The sequence below is a fragment of the Macaca thibetana genome, chromosome 15 (assembly GCF_024542745.1).
Source record: "Macaca thibetana thibetana isolate TM-01 chromosome 15, ASM2454274v1, whole genome shotgun sequence".
Classification (NCBI taxonomy): domain Eukaryota; kingdom Metazoa; phylum Chordata; class Mammalia; order Primates; family Cercopithecidae; genus Macaca; species Macaca thibetana.
The window spans coordinates 83,239,601-83,259,394 of record NC_065592.1 but is presented as its reverse complement, the minus strand read 5'-3'; the positions used below and the strand labels follow the sequence as shown (position 1 = coordinate 83,259,394).

Genomic DNA, 19,794 nt, shown 5'->3' with positions numbered 1-19,794 from the left:
CTCTGCCTTACTATTGCTGTGAATGGATACCAAAAATAGGGATTTCAGAAATAAGATCCAACAGCCAAATTTAAGTCTGTACCTTGTGAGGATAAATAATTTGACCTCAGAATTGGAATCATCCATTGATTAAAATAAATCAGCATCTCTACCCAGAACACTTGATAGTAGTCAGGAATGATAATAAAGAAAATAAAAATAACAAAAATAAAAATGATATGCATATATAATATACATGTAGACATACATGTAGACAGAGACTGATTTTTTTTTGTTGTTGTTAATCCTTACATGACAACTCTGCTGTGAATGCTATTGCAACTTTGCAACTATTTTTTTATTCTCACCTTTGGTTTGCCTCTTCATCCTTCCAGGGCCAAAGAGATAAACAAAATTCAGCTTGGGAATCTATGATATTCTTTGTCACATAAATTCCACATTTCTACCTAACATAAAATGTTCCAGTTTTATGACTCAGCACATTTCTTTGGCGGCTAACAAAATCAGAAGGTTTCAGGAATGAATTGTGAAAGCTAAACAGAATTAAGGACTTAAATTGTGACATTATGTTGCTGCAACCCTGCATTTACTTGACAGGAAACAAAGTCATAGTTCCCACCAGCATAGCCTCCATGAATATAGAAAACCCTCCCATTCACTGGCTGTGCGCTGACATTAACACAGTGATATTGTTTTCTAACAGATGATCCAGAGCTGTTGTTTTAAAGTTTCGGGCCCTTGAGGGTGTCAAACCTCAATCTCAGTATTTTTTGTTCATAAATTTGTCTTGGCTTTCCTCCTCCTTCAATTAAAATTTATCCTACTTTTTAAAAGATGTAAGCCAGTTTCATAGAGCTGGCACTACTGTAGTTACGGGTTTTGGCTGACAAAGGCGGTAAAGCCCTTAAGAGTGTGTGTATGGCTTTGAAGGTTTTAAGACATTGTGTGGAAACTGCTACTGTATTGAAACACATGATTAACCCTTGACCATAAATAGGATACTTTTGAAATGGGGGTCTACATCTTCATTTCAGTTTTTCATCATTGTCTTTTAAGGTTAATGAAGTATGTATATTTTTGTTAAGATCGAAATGATTAAAATGTGCTTATTCTACCACTAAGAACAAAAACATCATTCAGCATCCCTAAAATCAATCACAGAGTGTAAGGGATTTGGGGCTCTCTGTACTAACATAAAATGTTCCAATTTTATGACTCAACTCATTTCTTTGGCTGCTAACAAAATCAGAAGGTTTCAGGAATGAATTGTGAAAGCTAAACAGAATTAAGGACTTAAATTCTGACATTATGTTGCTGCAACTCTACATTTACTTGACAGAAAACAAAGTCATAACCTCGTTTTTACTCTGTACTAAATGTATGAGGGATTTGAATCCATTTGGCTAAGCCTATGGCTGACATATAACTTTGGCATGATGCTTAACCTCTATAAGCCCCAGATTCGTATTTGTATCCTGGAATTTTATAACACCGACCATACAATGTTATTAAGATTACATGAAATTCTATATGCCATAGCATTCTGGGAACTGCAGAATAATTTATGAATATAATGTATTATTGCCAAGCAATGATTAATTGCCTCATAATAAAGAAACAAATTTCCAAAGAAACAGAATTGTATTTCGAAATTATTTATAAAAATGCGTATGTAGAATGACATGCTACGTAAACATTCTGAATATTTTTAAGTATGATTTACACAGCATGACCTATTGACAAAACATGAGTTTAATTTATCATTGTAAATAATAATTTATTGAATCTTTTCCCAATCAGATGATAAAAACATAATCTAACCTAACATTATGTTAAGGTGTATATGATTTAAGTTTAGAGGCTATAAAGTAAATTTTAGTACAAATAACTTCAGCCCACAAAGAAATTATTCCCCTAAGGTGAATTATAGGGATGAGAAATTGATATTCCCCTAGAAATAATGTTAAAAATAGGAGAAGGAAGAAGGGGAGTGTTTAGGTGAAATTACAACACTCTGGTTATGCCATACTAGACCTAGAATACTGTAGATTTGCAATGGAAACTGGCAAAGGATGATTATACATGTTGGAATGAAAATAAGTATTATATCATGTGACTCTTCCCCTAATGGAAGTGTGACCAAAAGAGGGAAGAGGAACAATGGTCATGGTGATTCACTCTGGCAGTGGCCAGCTAAGCCCATCAAGGAACACAATGTTTCATGCAGAGTTTTAAAGAATGCAGAGGCATTGGTCAAGTAGAGAAGGAAGAACCCAGCATTTCAGATGAATGGACAACATATTCAAAGTTTGAGAAATCTAGAACAACATGGTTCATGAAGGGAATAATCAATAATTTGGTTTGCTGGAGCATAAAGTGTACAAAGATTTATACAGAAATGAAGAAATTTGAAGAAAGATACTTCCAGAGCCAGAACCAGACTTTAGATGCTGAGCTGACCATGCTGGGGATGGAGAGCCACTGACAGGTATTGATCAGGGGATGGCACCATTGATCATTTTGGAAAGAACACACTGATGGCAGTGTTCTCTGGAGGCAGCTGGCTTTGTCATGGTCCTCTGCCATTAACTTTGTAGGTAAATGGCAACCCTAAATGTTAGAGAACACAATACATTTATTTCCAAGCATTAGAATAAAAGCAAGGAGCCTGAGGGACATTTAAGAGTGCTTGGTCCTGTGTGTTACTCAAACTTTGGTCACTGTTGTGATACCATCATGATTTTCTCTTATCCACAAATCACTTTTACTCTAGTTTATTAAATATTTTTGATGGGCTCATTTTTTCACAACTCCAAAAAGAAAAAAATTATATCTTCAAGCACTGGTATTTGTTAAATTTGTAGGTTTAGCCTTTCCTTGTATATTATATATTAACATCTAACTATCAAAAGAAAAATGCTTATCTGGGCATTTTTGGTACTTATCTGGGTACCATATGGTACCGCCCTAAAATCCTTCTTTAGGAAACACTGGTCAACCTGATGGCATCGTTTTCCAATGAAGAATTAATGTGCAAGGAAATCAGATGATTTGCCTACATCCTCTATGTGCTAACCATGTGCCACAATTCTAGGTGCTGGGGCCACATCAGCTGGGGCCACATCAGATCAATGTCACTGAGCTCTCTTCTCCCCCAATTTGTTCACTTATCTCGTCATCAGTTACAAAATCACTGCCCTCAGGAACTTAAATTCTAGTGGGAGACACAGATGAAAAACAAACACACAAAGACACAGCATAATGGCAGGTAATGTGAGGGACTCTGAGGAAAACAGAGGGAAGCAAAGGAATAAATAATGACACGGTGTGCCTTTAGATATGATGGTCAAGAAAGACCTCTGAGCAGTCCAGATGTGTTGAGAGGGTGAACTGTGGCATATCTGAGGATGCTGAGGATGGCTCTATCCAGGTACAGGAATGACAGGAACAAAGTCCCCTCAAGAAGATCTTGCCTGATACGCTTGAGAAAGAGCAAAGGCAAACTAGTGATGGTGCCATGAAAGCTGTCTTTTAAAACCACTACTACTCCTTCCTTCTTGACACCTCACCATTCACACCCCTTTTTTCTGTACCAAGAGTTGACCGGGACCAGTTCCAGCCTACTACCTGTTTTATTGGAACAAAACCATGATCATTTGTTTACTTGTTGTTTATGGGAGTTCTTATGCTATAAGAGTTGAGTATTACTGCAGAGACTGTATCGCCCTCAAAGAGCCTAAAACATGTACCATCTGGCCCTTAGCAGAAAACATTTGCTGACCAGTACTTTGTATCATGCTCTTTAGTCGATGCGGTTGTCAAATGTGAACATTCCAGAAAAATACTGCTTTGGACATCTTTATAATAATGAAATATGCATTTTCCATGTTACAATCTAGTTACTGCTGGTAGAAAATCAGATTTCACTTTTTCAAAATGGAGTTGTGCACCAGTAGAAACTTTTTAGTATTTTATCTTCAGGTGGGATTTTTCTTTAATGATGAATGGGAAGAATAAGGTATCTGCCATTGCATAAAAAAGGAGTGAGGAAGAAGCACAGTAAGCCTTACACTTGGGGTTTTCGCTTGTTAGTATTAAAATTATATTCACTCTAAACTACATCTGAAACAGGTTGATAATATACCCTGTTGGGAGCTGCATTGTCAGGTGATGCACAAGATTTTATACAGATCTATATGGACAGTGTGGCCTAGAGCTACAAGTCTCTTTGGAGCTAATTACCTTCTTAAATCAAAGGGTCCTAAAGATAATCTACAACCTCACATGAAATAGTTGCTGTGCTCACCTGGGACTTCCTTTTTTACTTGAGTAAAATGCCCAGGATTCTGGCAGCAATATTTTTGTCTTTGGTGTAAAGTTCGTGGAGGGCTCCTCTTATTCTATTCTCTATTGGATAGTTATTTATCTTTATAAAGGGAAAACAAAACAAAAACAAGTAAGACTGCAGAGAATAGGATAAAAAAATACGCAAGCAATATTTAAAGACTCCGTATATATGTAACTCGGTGTTTAAAGTAATTCAGATGAAGGGTTGGAGTAGTATCTAGTGAAGAAGGAAGTTGAGAAAGCTGAATTGTTAAAATATTTCTTACATTGGGAAGATTATCTACAATCAATTTATTTAGTCTCACAGACCCACTACAGCCTACCAGCTTGGTGTATCTTTCAGGTGTTTGCCTGCCCACCCACCCAGCTCCCCGCTTCTCATTTCCCCACTTCCCTCCTCTTCTCCCTTTGTTTCTCTAGAAAACTCACCCTCCACATTGTAAAACTTTCTTTTCCAAATCGTCCCCACTGAATCCCTCTGTCTTTTTACTTAATTCTCCTTGCTTCATCTCTTCCTGAGATACTCATCCCCAATAACCTCCTATTATCATATGGTCAAGCTTGACAGTTGAAAAAATATTTTCTGACTATATAAAATATAGTTTCTGACTATAAATATGGTTACAGAAGAAAACTTTGGAAAACATGGAAAGGCAAAAGGAATAAAACAAAAATTAGCTACATAGTTACCACCTTAAAAATGTTTCCGACCTATCACCTCTGTATCTATTTAAAATTTATAATTTTTCTGCCCTTAACATTTTATGGCCTGCTTTTTTCACATAACAACATGAAAATGTTTATTTCTCTAGGTAATTAAGCAGTCTTTGGAAACCTGATTAAAATCACCAAATGGCATGAAACACTGTTTGATTCCTCTCCTATTGATAGACTTCATTTGTTTCCACTTTTTCTGTATTATAAATAACACTGCAGTGAACATCTCTGTGTGCTCACATCTCTGATGATTCCTTTGGAATAAGTGCTTGGGAGTGTTACAGCTGCAGAGAAGGAAGGGTATATACGTCATTAAGGCTGTCACCACGTGTTATTCTGTAGCCAACTCCTGAAGACAGGCAAAGGGACTTCCTCCATCATGTGTTAAACTCAGTCTGATGTTTCATTTGGTTCTTGTTTATCATAATGTTTCCCCCGCTGAAAGTCACTAGGTAGTCTATTGTTTCTTTCTCTGGGGAAAACTTGTAAGTGACAGACCAGAAAATGTGGGAGTTTGAAGAAGATCAATCCTAGAAAGAGCAGAGGGCCAAGAAGATGGCTCAGGACCTAATTCAAGTTTGAAATAAGTCATTCGGTTCCCAGTATTATGCTTATTGAGTGTCCAAATGACACATACTAGGTGTTTTGACAGAGGATTATGGAAAAATGAAAACCAAAGCCCCATTGCCCTCACAGGTTTACCATCCACAAGAAAAGGGAAGAATGCCATCTCTTAGCACTTACCTCTGTGTTTGGGAAGAGAAAAGTCCTTTGGAGAGGAAGTGCTCATATATTCACTTTTTTAAAAGTATTTTTGCCTTCTAGAAATTTAAGTTCTTTTCTCCCCCAGTTTGTTCACTTATCCAGTCAAGAATATTATTATCTAAAATATTCACTCTTGGATTATACATGAAAGAGCCCTTTCTATGTGACTGAATACCAGCTGGAATCTCTCCATTGGGCCACCCCAAATAAACATATCATGGCATCACAGCTTTTGATCTGCATCCATAAGCTACCATGGTCACAGCTCACCTCTTTTTGATAAGAAAGCAGGACTGTAGGTTTCTAATCATACATTTGCAATTGCTAGAGGGGCAGCAGAATAAGAAGTATGATCAGACAAGTTTTATTATTGACATTTTAGAAGTTCTCGAAGGTCTCCGACAAACTCCAACTTCATTCTTCTCAGGCTCATGTTCAGGGACCAAAATATTCTATTGAAACGCTCAGAGATTTTAGCAGTTTCTCTTTAAAGAAATGCTATCATTCCATTCTTTGGGGATGGTGGAACAATGCCGCTTGTGTGCTCCAGCCACTCGGATCATTCGTACACTGTTTCTTTAGAAGGATTTGCTTTCCAAAGTTGAACTTTCAGAACTCAGAACACCTTATCACACTTTCACAAGCTTTCTCTCTGAAAATGGAAAAAGAAAAAGGGAGGGGTAGGCGGGGGAGCCTGTTAGGACCTGTGCCAGTTAAATCCGATCTCTCCAGGGATTTGTTTTTCTTCTGGCGTCAGATTAGATGTTCAAATCAAGCAGTGTTTGAGGGCTGGGAGGGAATGTCCATGGGATTCTTAGTGAGGCTAATCCCGAAGCAGCACATTCCAAGGGGCTAATCTGCCCAAGTTCATTGCTTACTTGAAACGTCTCTTGGGGGAAGAGCCGAACAAGTGACTTTTTTTTTTCCAGTGGGCGGTCATAAGAGCATTATTAACGGAATGACCAGCCCTAGCTGCAGCAAAATGAAAGCAACAGGAGCTGCTCCGGGGACTGCTTTTGCCAGCACCCAGAGTCAGTGCTCAGGTAAAATGATTTCGGCTAACTTTTCTCTTGTTCAACTTCTCAATATTGGATCTGGGGACCTAGAGGAAGACCAAAGATCCACACCCAGGGAGGCGTGGAGGGAAAGGGCAAAATGAACATATGAATTTAGTACCTTTGGGTTGGGGATGTTTTTTTTGATGAAGACAGGGTATACATTTGAAATAAGAGAGGGTGACAAATGAGAAGCATTGTGAAACTTCTCTTGTAATTTGTTCCTATAAAGTTAGTGGACTCTTTCCTCATCTTGCAATTACTGGTCTGAGTGGTTGTCCTTCTGTTAAGCTTCCCTGCTAAAGAGATCTTGCAACAGCACGTTCCAAGGTTTTTTGGAAATGAGTTTAATACACCCTGTGTGTATGTGCTTGTAAATCTTCCTGCCTGGAGAACTTGATTCAATAGCTGGTGGGGAGTATATAGTAAGAAGATTCAAAGTAGTTTGGGGACTAACATTTGTAGCAAAGACTTTGTGAAAACCATCGAATCCTGCTTAAATGAAATGACTTAATTTTTTAAAGCAATATTTACAGACTTTTGTTTCCATTATTTTGATGTTTTATTGACTGTATATTTACCTTTCAAAATTAGTAGTTGCTTTATTCTTTGAGGGTAATCATACTTTGTTCAATGTGAGTGTCCTCATTTCTGTTTTGAATATGATGTCTTTTAATTATTAGCCTTTGAAAAACACTTCCCTATTACACATCACACATGACTGATGATGCAGAAAGACAAGAAAGAAAATAGCCAGTCCTTCACAAACTCAGTCTTGGTTATGTGCATTCTACCTTTAGAAAAGAATATACAGAGAGGTTTGCTGGGGGCCATAGAAGGCATCTTTTCTAAGCGTACATGAGACTTCCAAAACATGTTTAAAAAGAAAAGATTTTAAGACATGATGTCTGTTAAAGTTTTGTATTAAAAGATAATTGAAGGGTCAGCTAGAAACATAACACATCAAAACTATTTCATGCTTTCTAACGTTGAGGATAACTATTCTGAGATAACTGAGTTGGATATTGAAGCAAAATATAAAGCTTCCTATAGAGTAGTTAAAAACCTTCAAACAAAGAAAAGGAATTTGTTTAGGAAACAAGTTAAACCAGGATTAAACGTCAAAATGCCCTCTCCAATAAAATGAATTTAAAAATCTAACACATGATGTTCAATGTTCATGCTAAAGACCTGAATAAAAGCATGATAAAGCGAAGCTCACAATATAGTAATTATACATGATACTTTGTAGAATTCCTAACTCATGTGTTGTACCTGCTTTCTTTCTATTGTGTATTATACTTTTCTACTTAATGAAAAAATCCAATTTAATTATGAATGATGGGGAAATTTCTTAATGTTCTGTTTCTCTTTTGTTTTACTCCCAATTTTCTGTGCCTTTGCAAGGGAAATGATTAATCTGCTAATAATAAGAAATAGAAATGATTCTCAATCTTTTCACTAGCAATGATGTAGCGTTTCACCTTTGAGAAAGTAATTAAGTAGCAAAACTACACACGAATTAAATTACTTTTTTACTGAAACGCTAACTAGCTGGCAATCCATATGTAGGAATGCTTACCACCCATCATCTGACAAAACTTCCAGGCTAACAATAGGATCCATGAGCAAGAGAAATAAAGAAGGTGTCCTTGAAAAGTCTAATCCATTTGTCTTTGGGGCACAGATTCTTAAGTGAGGGGTCTTGTGCTTACATTTCTTTGCTGTATAGCCATTTCTTGAATTCTGGTGTCTTCCTAATGTCCCACCTTCATCCTTTACCCCAAGGAGAAAGGAAGAAGACATAGCAGAGTATTCATTCCTGCACATGTGAGGACTAGAAGAGGGGAATGAGAAAGGGAAAGATGCAGGATGAACTGGTTCCAAGACCTGTCTCTGGGAGCCAGCTCTGTCCAAATGCCAGGATACTCCTGGGCATGCTCAGAGAGTACTACCCATAACAAGGGTATGTCATATCAATAACATCTAATGTTTTAATGGCAATTTAGCAGAATGGGTAAGAGTGTGAACTCTGAAGCCACACTGTTCAAGTTCAAGTCCTGGCTTTAGAATTTATTGCTGCATCTCTCTGCCTCAATTTCTTCATTGGTAATATGGATATAAAAGTAGTACTTTCCTCACAGAGTCCTTATGGGATCCAGGGAGACAATGTATTAATATATTTGGCACAAGGCCAAGCACATGATGCACGCTTACTGAATGTTATTCATTGTTATTACCTGTTGAGCTCCTACTACATGTGCCAGGTACTTTATCTGAATCATCTGGTTTGATTATCCCAACAACTCTTCAAAGTAGCTGGAATTATCCACGTGATATAGAAGAGGTTCCAAAATGTTAAATAACCTTCCTATCTACCTTGTTAGTGGCCAGCCAGGGCTTGTGGGTTCCTATCATCCCCAACACAAAGGGAGACCAATTTAGGTTGGGTCTCCTAGAGCAATTTCATAGTCCTCTCATCTGAGCCTTCATCTGAACTTTTAGTACCAGAATCAACCCTGGACAGGTCTCTCTTCTTGGAGCAAAGCGTGGTACTCCCAAAATCATCATAACAATGCTGTGTTTCAGGTATTGGTGCTGTCTCCATTTTATAGATGAGGAAAACTGAGGATCAAAGAAATCATGTAACTTTCTCTGGGTCAGAGTCCCACTCACACCACTTTTTCTAAATGCAGACCTCATGTTCTACCCACGGTAAAGCTTGTCCCACATTTTCTCAGGGAGCATTGGTCAGCACTCTCTAAAATTCCCAGATGCTCCTCCACAAAAGAGCTTTCTGAATGCTGGCCAAAGTTGAACACAAAAAGAGAAGGAAAGTAAATTCTCTTTTTTCTGCTCTCTAAAGTGTAGGAAAAGTTGGTTTCAAATGTCCAGTGAAGAACATTTTACCCTCTTTCGGCCAAGAGATATTATCAATGAAAGTATTCAGTGTCTAGAGAAAAATCATGGCCTGTGAATAGTTTAACGAACAGGCTTTTTACAAAGATAAAGACTGGCTGTCTATGCTGCTAAGCTCATTTTTGTTACAAAGAGGTAGCCATTAGCTTTTTCTACCTGTTTGAAAAGAAAAATATTTGAGATTAGACATTGGGAATTTTTCATGTTTAGCTGAAAGACAAACCTGCAAATGTTACCTTTGTCGTGTGAGAATGCAGAGGCCCCCCTGAACCTGAGGGTCTCTGAGGCAGCGTGGGTATTCCTTTTCATGTGGACAATGCATGGACACCCAGAAATTATTCCACGTGATAGTGACCATTACTGAAACAGGATGCAGTTTATTTGTGCCCCTCAACCACGGCTCATGTTGCTCCTTGTAAAATGTGCATTGTCATGAGTATTAGGCAATTACTGCCTTCGGTGCCACATGCTTGCCTAGACTACTCTTGTGAGAGAGGAGGGAGGTACAAGACTGAAGTACTGAGGACCAATCAGAATTTAGCACAGCTTATAGACATCTGAGTCATTGGCAGAGTCAAGATTAATTACGGTTCAACACATGGGGGCTTATAAGAGTTAATACCATCGAGACAGGTCAAATCAACAGCTCAGTTGTGCTTTAGCCCTGCATATAAGAGTATGAATTTAGTACTGATGCTGTATTAGAGAGAAGATGATACCATGTAGAAATAACATTACAGGTTGCTCTAGCAACTTCCATCTTAAAGGCTTAGAGAAGGAATCTTCTGAGCAGCTTGTTGAATTTCATGGGAGACTCCTCTGCTATTGCAAATACTGGTAAAGAAAACCATGAAGGGATGCAGGATGGACAACTGCTTTAGAATAGAGATTGTACAGTTTTTTGGAACATCCTTTGTCCATGTGGGAACCCAATCTCAGTGGCAGGACTTCTGGGTGGACGGACCCAACAGTGCCCATTCTAAGAAGCTGTATATGCTCTGCTGAAGGGCATGTAGGGTGCATAAAAAAATGGTGCTATCTTACTTTTTTCCAAAGGCATTACCTGTAAAATTTTGGACTATGATAAAAACATTTATCTTCCTCATGCTTTTATTTCCTCCCCTCCCCACCCCCCTGTACTTAGCACCGCTAATTAGAAAAAACATAGTGATACATTAGGGCTTTTGAGTTGTGCAATTCTCTTGCCATTTTTTCTTTCCTTCTACAAGGAAAATCTAATGGAAGTGTCAGCCGTGAAAACCTTATACTTATTTAGATGCATTTCTTCCCACTACTGAATACTTGTTTTCTATAAGGTTACAAACACACTATTCTATCCCTCCAAATTTATTTTTTCTGCAAATAGCATTGTCTTTCTATTTTGAATTTGTATATGATTCCATTGCTAACTTTTTTTTATTATGGTCAGTTCCTTTAATTCTCAGTATTGTGATGGTAAATAACCTAATCAGCATGTACGGGGAGTAATTGCTTTTGTTATATTTAGTGTTTATGTGTGAAATAATCACAATTTCAATTCAATTTGTGATATACTAGTCTCATATGATTATGAAATTTTGCTTTCTAGTTAAAAATATTTCACAGTATATTCACCTTTCCTTTTTTTTTCTCTTTTTTTTTTTTTTGTGTGTGTGTGTGTGTTTTCTTTTTCAGGCTCAGAAATCCTGGATAGAAAGAGCATTTTATAAAAGAGAATGTGTCCACATCATACCCAGCACCAAAGACCCCCATAGGTAATCTTGCTGTCTATAATGTGTTGAGAACATGAAGTAGTAATTATACAAAAAACCTACAAGAGTAATCATGACCTGTTGCAAGGGAAACACTGTCAAATTAAATATCTTTTATATTGTTTTTGGACACCTTTGAAGCAATCTTATTTCTATACGCTATATATGTCAGACCTACAATTAACTATTAATCTAAAATCCTGTAAAGAAAAACATAAATACCATTGTGGAAGGAATTAATCACCGTCTATAATAGTGGATTATGTTTTTTGTTACAGTTATTGGTTTTTCCTTTTAAGTACTTCTTCCAAATGCTTAATTTGTACCAACATGTTCTGCAATAGGAAAAAAAGAAAGAGACTTAAATAAAAGACTCCTAGCAGATTCCTAACTAAACTGTAGGCCTTCAGATTCCCATTTAAGCATGTTGTTAGCACCTTACTTACCTTCCTTAGGATCAACAATATATGAGATAAAAAGCATTTGGGATAAAGTAGCATATATATGTCTGAAATGCCTTTATGAATGGGCAATTTAAGAAATCAGTTTAAAATATAGACTGCAGAGTCTCAGAGACTGTGTAACCTTGCACAAATTACCTAACCTTCAAAACTACAATATTTCATCTATACAATGGATGCTAAATTGTTAGTTTTTAATAAATGGCAGCTATGTATTGTAACTATTATTACTAGTAGTCGTAAAAGTAGTAATAGTAATGTATGAAGGACATTTTCATGATAGAGCAAAGTTTAAGTTTTCAAATATCTCATGAATATTTTTTCATTGTTTCATCAAGAACACTTAAGCCTGCAGATTTTTATTCTCAGAATTGGATATTTGACAGCAAATGTCAATTGGGAAGAGACATGTTCAGTTGTGACACACATATAAGTGAGATTCCTCATTTAAATGTGCATATTAAACTTCTCCCCCTCAAAGCTCTTCAGAGGCCTTCATGCTTTGATAGATTTGATAGATGGGCAGAGTGTGAAGTAGAAAAATCCAGAGAACTTTTGTTTGCAGGTGTCCAATCCTGAACAAAATGCCAGGTACAAAAGAGGTGGATGGAGAAGGGCAGGAGACAGATTACAGCTTACACAGCTAAAGGAAAATGGGTAGAGGGGAGAAAAGAAAAGATATGTATATCATGGAAAGCCTGAGTTTACCAATGCCTGATTTAGCCACATGGTGGAATTCTACCTGAGAATTGACTGACAGGCGTTGGCACAGACTTTAGAATTCTCCAGCTGGTTGCCTTAAGTGTGTATCCCAATACTGACTAATACAAAGGGTTCACTTTAACCTCTTCTCTTATAGGTGTTGCTGTGGGCGTCTGATAGGCCAGCATGTTGGCCTCACCCCCAGTATCTCTGTGCTTCAGAACGAGAAAAATGAAAGTCGCCTCTCCCGAAATGACATCCAGTCTGAAAAGTGGTCCATCAGCAAACACACTCAACTCAGCCCTACCGATGCTTTTGGGACCATTGAGTTCCAAGGAGGCGGCCATTCCAACAAAGCCATGGTAATCAGAAAGCCATTCGGTTGCTCCCAAGTGCTTTCTCAAGTCCTGGAAAGGGGTAATAAGAGCCTGAAATTTAGTCTTTGGGCCTAGTCTCTACTCTGCCACTGTCTGACGAGGTGACCTGCTCTGAGTGGCCTGCCCCTGTGTGTCTCAGCCCTTCCTCTATAAAATGGGGAAAAGAAAACTTGCCTCCTGGGATTTTTAAAGTAATTAGTGACTTTTAAATAATTACAGACACAGTGACTCTTATTATTAATTATTTTAAAATAGCTTTCTATAGTTATTCACCGTTTTTATGTTCTTTTCTGGGTCTCATCCATTAAGGCATATTTTTCTAACTCCTTTTTTTACCCCTTTGGTGAGAATGTGTTGCCTTTAGACTTCTGTTTTGTTCTGTTGGTAACTAGCATTTCTCTTAATTCAAAGTAGAAATGATTAACTCCACCTATTTCTTTCCTTGTTCTAAGAGAAATATTGCCATCCAAATTAAGTGCTTTTTCTCCAAGCAGCTGTGCTCAATAATGTTCTCTATAGAAGATTCCACATAAAAAGCATTTTTTTTGAGTTGGGGAAACTTTAGGAAATATGCAAATGTTACTTCTAAGAGTTGTTGCTTTTAAATTTCACCTTTCATCATGGGCCACTTCCTAGTTAACTGACAGAATTTGTCTAGCATATATTATGAAAATTCTAGACACTATTGTCCAACAAGGTTGCTTCTAACTGTTAAAAGAGAGAAAACTAGCTGAGGGTGGAGCAGGAGATGGCTGATCTTAGGTGTGTCATGGAGTTTTTAAGTCTGGAGAAGAAATTTTGCTTAAAGAAGCATACTCCAGACCACAAGGGAAGTCACCTCATATGAATGGCAGTCTAAAAATGTGCAATAAAGCCACCTCTTTCTTCTCTTTTCTTACCTCTCCCTTCCCTGTCTCTCTCCTCTTCCCCTTTCCCTGCCTCACACCCCCGCCACAGCAGTAATTTCTTTACCAAGAATGACTGAGCTATTTTAACACTTCTTTTCTATGAAATATAATTCTGAGCTATATATTAAATTAAAACCAGTTCTGAACTATATTTTAGAAAGAAAAATGATGCTATTTGCAACCTCCAGCAGGGCTTGGGAAAACAAAGAATGAGTTAGTCTTGGCCCATGCAAAACTAAGGGAAATGGAAATCTGTCAACTTCCTCACTCACTTAAGAGATGCATTTTTTCACACAAGATTATTAACTGTCCCCAATTCAGTACAGTCACTGTTCACAGTATGAAATTGATCCACACACAATGTAGATTCTCTGAAACCACTTGTTAAAAGTCATGCAAGGTCTTCCTGTAAGGAAAGTGCTGTAAATGAGGATGTGGCTTGCTGGATAAGAATCACTGTAGAGTGGTACACCCAGTGCCTTCACAGGATGCTTGAATAGTGCCTACAAGCCTCGTGTGGTTAGCCCAGTAGGCATATGATAAGCCTCTGCTCATCATTTCCACTGTTAAGAGTTAGTGGCAGGTATGGAGCATGAATATGCTTGTAAGTGAGAGCATCCCTCAACGTTGTCACCTTAGGAGACTCTGACCATGATGCTGCCATTGTGCAAATGTGCACTCCTCTGTCTTTTGGGGACTGATTTCAGACAATGTATAGATTGCAAGAGAAAAGCAGTCTGTATTTTCATCAAATGGTGGTTTTAATGGAAAATGAATCAGAAGTACCTGAAATTCATAAAACCTAGAGCTTAGTCACAAGTAACTTATACTGTTTTTTATAAGTCCAGTCTATTCTATGAAGATAAAGTTTTCTACCATTAAAAAATATATTTTAAAAATGGAGTATTAGTAGTGAAGTATTAGTATGAGGAGTTTAGAAGTGAAGAATGTAGATTGTGGATTTAGATAATATAAAAATGGAGTATTAGTAGTGAAGTATTAGTATTAGGAGTTTAGAAGTGAAGAATGTAGATTGTGGATTTAGATAATACAAGTTTAACCTAGAACCATCATATAATGCTATGACATAGAGAAAATTACTTAAGTTTTCTGAGCCTCAGTAATTTTATTCTGCTGTATAAATGGTTGGTATTACTGTCATAAGCATTAAATGAGATAACTTATGTAAAGCATTTGGCATAGTGCTGGGCACACAATAGATATAAAATTAATCTAGCTGCTGTTAATATTATTAGTACTATCATCACTATTATTTGCTTCAGTTTCTGAAAGAAATTGCAAAAACCTTTTGACTAAATACTTTGAAAGACACTCATTTGAATGCACATATCTTATATATTATTTTAGAAAGTCAAATTATACTTTTTCAGTTAACATTTTAATATTCTAGAAGTTCTCACCCCTTAGCCTGCTGGTTGACCACAGCATTTGAAGCCACACTACATTTTATTTACAGCCTGACCGTCACTAACGGGCTATATGACTCAGTTTACTTAGCTTCCTACTGCCTCAGTTTCCTCACTTGTAAAATGAGGATAGTAATTCCTCCTTCATATGGCTGTCTCCAGAATTAAATGAGCCAATACATGTTAAGCACTTAGAATACTGTCTGGTGTTAAAGCTGAGCCACTACCTGCTGTTGGTATTATTCCTACAGAGAGCTAACTTACTGTGCTGGAAAGAGAGGCTTTGCAATTAAGATACATGATCTTGAAGTCAGACAGAACCGGATCTCAACCCTCACTCTCTCACTGTTTAACTAGAAAGTCTTGATTAAACCATTTAACTTAGCCGAGCCTCAAGTGTTCTTATCTATAAAGCAGGCATAGTTTCTTTATTTGATGTTTATGAAGATTAGAGAGAAAACTAAAAGTATACACTTAGTGCTCAAGATGTTTATGAAAATAATAACTACTTACACAAATAACAAAGACAGAGTAGTGAAACAGCTTCCTTTACTTCCCAGGAGTCCAAAGATGTGTTAGAATATTTACATAGGGGTGCCAGGCTGCATAAGTCAGCAATCAGGTCTGTTCTAGTGAATGGCATTGGTGACAGTCATTGGCAGGTGGGTGGGTCCACGACACCAGCCCATCACTGACAGAGATCTGTGGTCTGTAGATCACCACATTACATACTTAGACTTCCACTTTCAGCAAACCTCCTGTATCCACTCACTCCAGCAAAACAGTAAGTGAGACACTGTTATACCTCAACAACTGAACAGCTGCCATGGGTGTGTTATCACAGTGGACAAAACCAAGATCCCTTCTCATTGTATGACTTTCCTTTTTAGGGTTTTTTTTTTTTTTTTCTCCTCTTGGAAATTTGTAGTGCATTTGACAGACCCTAAGAACTCTGGAGACTGAGACTCCGAACGAGTTTATTAAAATGTGTGTCCTTCATAGTATTAAAATACTTGTGCAATTGCTTTCAGAATCTATAGCAAATAATGATAACCACAATAATAGCAACTAAAATTTATGGAACATCTACATCAACCCTGGCACTGCCAAGTACTTACCTATGATACCTTGTTTTATGTCTATAACAGTAGTATTGTTATTCCTACAGGACAGAGTTACCTACTGCGGCCCTTAATAGTTAAGTAATTCCTCCATATTGCAGAGCAAATATATACTGTATGTATATTACAATATTTCTCAGTGGAAGGAAAGACTCGAAGAAGCAGATAGATCTTCCACTGTGCTCTACAGAGGGGACACATATAGACACTAGATCTAACAGCCCTTCTGAGGCCCCACATGGCTCTATGGAACTGAGTTGTCTGTTGGTGATCAGGTTAGACAAGGTCGGCTATATACTTTGTGGAACCCAGTACAAAATGAAAATGTAGGGTCCTGGCAGGGACAGAGAAATCAATCCTTCCTTCTGATGGCTGGCAGCCCCAACTCTCAGGGGATGGGTGACCCCTGCCATGGGATTGCCACCTTCACACTGGGACATGGCTGGTATTTAAGGCGGGTGAACTTCTGCCAAGTCATCCATGAAACACAGCATGGTTTTGCCAGCCCAAGACAGAGAAGGCTGCTCCCTTATCATGACCCTGAAATGCTGCAAGGTACACACCCACCCTGACCTTCCCCATCCTGGAGAGGCAGCAAGGAGGTAGGACCAGGGACCACCTGTGAACTGAAGCTTCAAGACTCCACTGTCCCATTGAACTTCATTAACTAAACACAAATTGAAGGATAAAATTATTACAAATTATAAGGCAGCAAGTGTACAGCAATGGACCCTAAGCACTGGCCTTCTGAACAGTGTGACTGTGTTGGTCCCGCGCCCACAAAGCTGGCTCTGAGGCTAGGTCTCAGAGGTTATGGCTGCCCTAGATGGTCTCAGAGCTGTCACTACAAGAGTAAACTTTTCTTTCTTTCTGAGTCTAATCAGCCAAATGAGAACCAATTTACCTTCTTATTACTACCAAATATTTAACAAGTGGAAGTTCCAGCTATTCATCCAGACATAAATAAGCATTTTGTCCACTTTGAAAACTTGCCCTTCAATTATTCTGATTCTTCTGTCTAGACAAACGGGTGGAGTTGTCCACAGGTCAGAGGTCTCATTTTATCTGACAGGATAATTGTTTTGTGCCAACCTGTTCCTTCTTTACCTCTTATCCTCTCAAACGAACTGGCGCACAGTTTGTAGAAAGGGAAAATCAGCAACCACCGTCTGTTAAAGAGTGCCAGTCTTTGCATGGGGAATGCATGGTTAATTTTTCACTAAGATTTAAGTCAGATTGGCCAACTGATTTAATATGCCTTCGGTCCCCTGCCTCTAACAAGAATACTTGAAAGTTGAAATGATTTTTAACAAGTGGTCAGAAAACTCTAGAGGAAGATTGACTTTTATTAACTTTTGAAGCCAAGTTGAAGCCCTTGTGTTGCCAATGTGGTCTGGACATAATATGAGACACACTGCAGGAGTTTGGGTAGAGGATAAAGTTGGAGAAAACGAGAATCATAATCATTATTACAATGTTGCGGGCCATGTGAGCCACCTCTCTGCTCAGGAACACTCTTTGTATCTGTTTTATCATGCAGGCAGTACAGCAATGTGTCACAGAGTTTAAGCCACCAAGGACACTTGAGAGATTGGATGCAGCGATTCTCAACTTGCAAATTTTTGAGACAAGCACACTAGTACCTATGCCCAAGGTTTACTTCCAAGAGAGTCTCATTCATTGGTCTGGCATAGACCCTGGGCGTCCAGAGTTTTTTAAAAATTACCCACGTTATTCTACTGTTCAGTCAGGCTTAAAAAACACTGACTAATCTGAACCTAGAGAAGTTAAATTATTTTCCCAGAGTCACACAATTATTTAACAACATAGTTGTTGATCCCAGCCTCCTCAGGACTCCTGTCGGTTCTGTTTCTTCTCTGTTGTGTATGCCTAATACAAGCTATAGTAGATGTTTTGTTGGGAAATATATATATGTGCGTAATTGAAAGGAAGCTAATTATTATTATGTTTCCAGCTGTTGATAAGGGAACTTTGTAATAGAATTATGAAGTCACTATTGTTTGATGAGGTTGATGAAACTCAAAAGCTGTGAGCAGGAAGGGGTCTTCGTCAACTTACATCCTAGCTTCACAGAGCCATTTTCTGTGCCTTTTTGAGTACCTTGTAGTGTTCGGTCCCCCATTCCCAGGCTTGACAGGCCCCCATAAAATCACAGTGAAACCAGCACTTGACAGAGAAAAATTGTGGCACAGGAAGAAGACGGTCAAAGCTGACAGAAGTGAAGGATTCTGACTTCCTGTTCAGTACCAAGCTGCATCCTACCAAACTGCAAGCCTCAGAAAGCTGTTCCCGAACAACCAGAAGACCCTGCAGTTCACTCAGATGCCCCCATAAATGTCAGAACATAGAGACAAAGGGGGAAGATAATAAGAGGCAGAAGCTCTGGTTTAGGCATTATTTTACTAGAATGGAATCCAGGTGACTTTTTAGGCCCCGTTACAGAGCAACAAGAAGATGAACCCAGCAGCCAACATTGTGTCATTTCTCAAAGATTATTCTACATCTGGGGCTCACGCCTTCCATTATTTAGGAAAGGAAGCAGTGTTGGACTTGATTACAGACAGAATCTTATTTTATTACTAATCATCTCTTCCAATTAATGCTGAGCTGACTTGTGGGCCAGGTAAATAAGTGTAATCTAATTAAGGACTTGTATTTAAACCTCTCAAGTCACCCACATAATTCTCTTTAGGTTTTCTCTTGCTGTTTACACTCCTCATTAAATTAGGTTGAGTCCCTTATTATAATCTTCATATGATTTAGATAATTATTTCTAGTCCTCATTTTCACACTTTAAGCTCTGTTGAGCCTGCCAGAGGATGAAAGCCTTATTCTCTGGGCATTGTGAGTGTGAGGTGAAAGGGAATGTGGGGGTTTAAGGGAGAGATAACAGGCAGGGGGAGACTGTCAGCAGCATGATATCTACAAGCTTATGCTCTTAATATCCTTTAGGATTGAATGTGAGATTTTAAAAATTGTCTATCTTTGAAATATGCAAATTTTATCTGGGAATCATCATTGATTGGCATGCACCAAGTAGGAAATTAAATGAGTCCCACTTCACAAAACAAAACATCTAATCGATAGGCTGTGGCTAACCAAGCAGCTTTACATACACATGGTAAGGTTTTGAAAGGTTTCGTAATCATTCCATTGATCTTCAGTCTCTACCTTGTAATCTCAAGACCACTGAACTGGCAGTACCTTTGGAGGGTTTTTCTGA

General features: G+C 38.1%; 1 protein-coding gene across 22 annotated transcripts in view; it reads left to right on the top strand.

The window, feature by feature from the left end:
- TRPM3 (transient receptor potential cation channel subfamily M member 3) overlaps nt 1-19,794 on the top strand; it is a 1,017,461-nt gene that overhangs the window by 684,947 nt on the left and 312,720 nt on the right. For 21 of the 22 annotated variants that reach the window (XM_050760895.1, XM_050760893.1, XM_050760891.1 and 18 more), the window contains exons 2-3: nt 11,478-11,557; nt 12,875-13,079. In XM_050760895.1, coding sequence (XP_050616852.1) covers nt 11,478-11,557; nt 12,875-13,079 — 285 coding nt within the window. Of the gene's footprint in view, nt 1-6,584; nt 6,873-11,477; nt 11,558-12,874; nt 13,080-19,794 lie in introns of those variants that run through there. The other variant, XM_050760896.1, reaches the window with a different exon arrangement.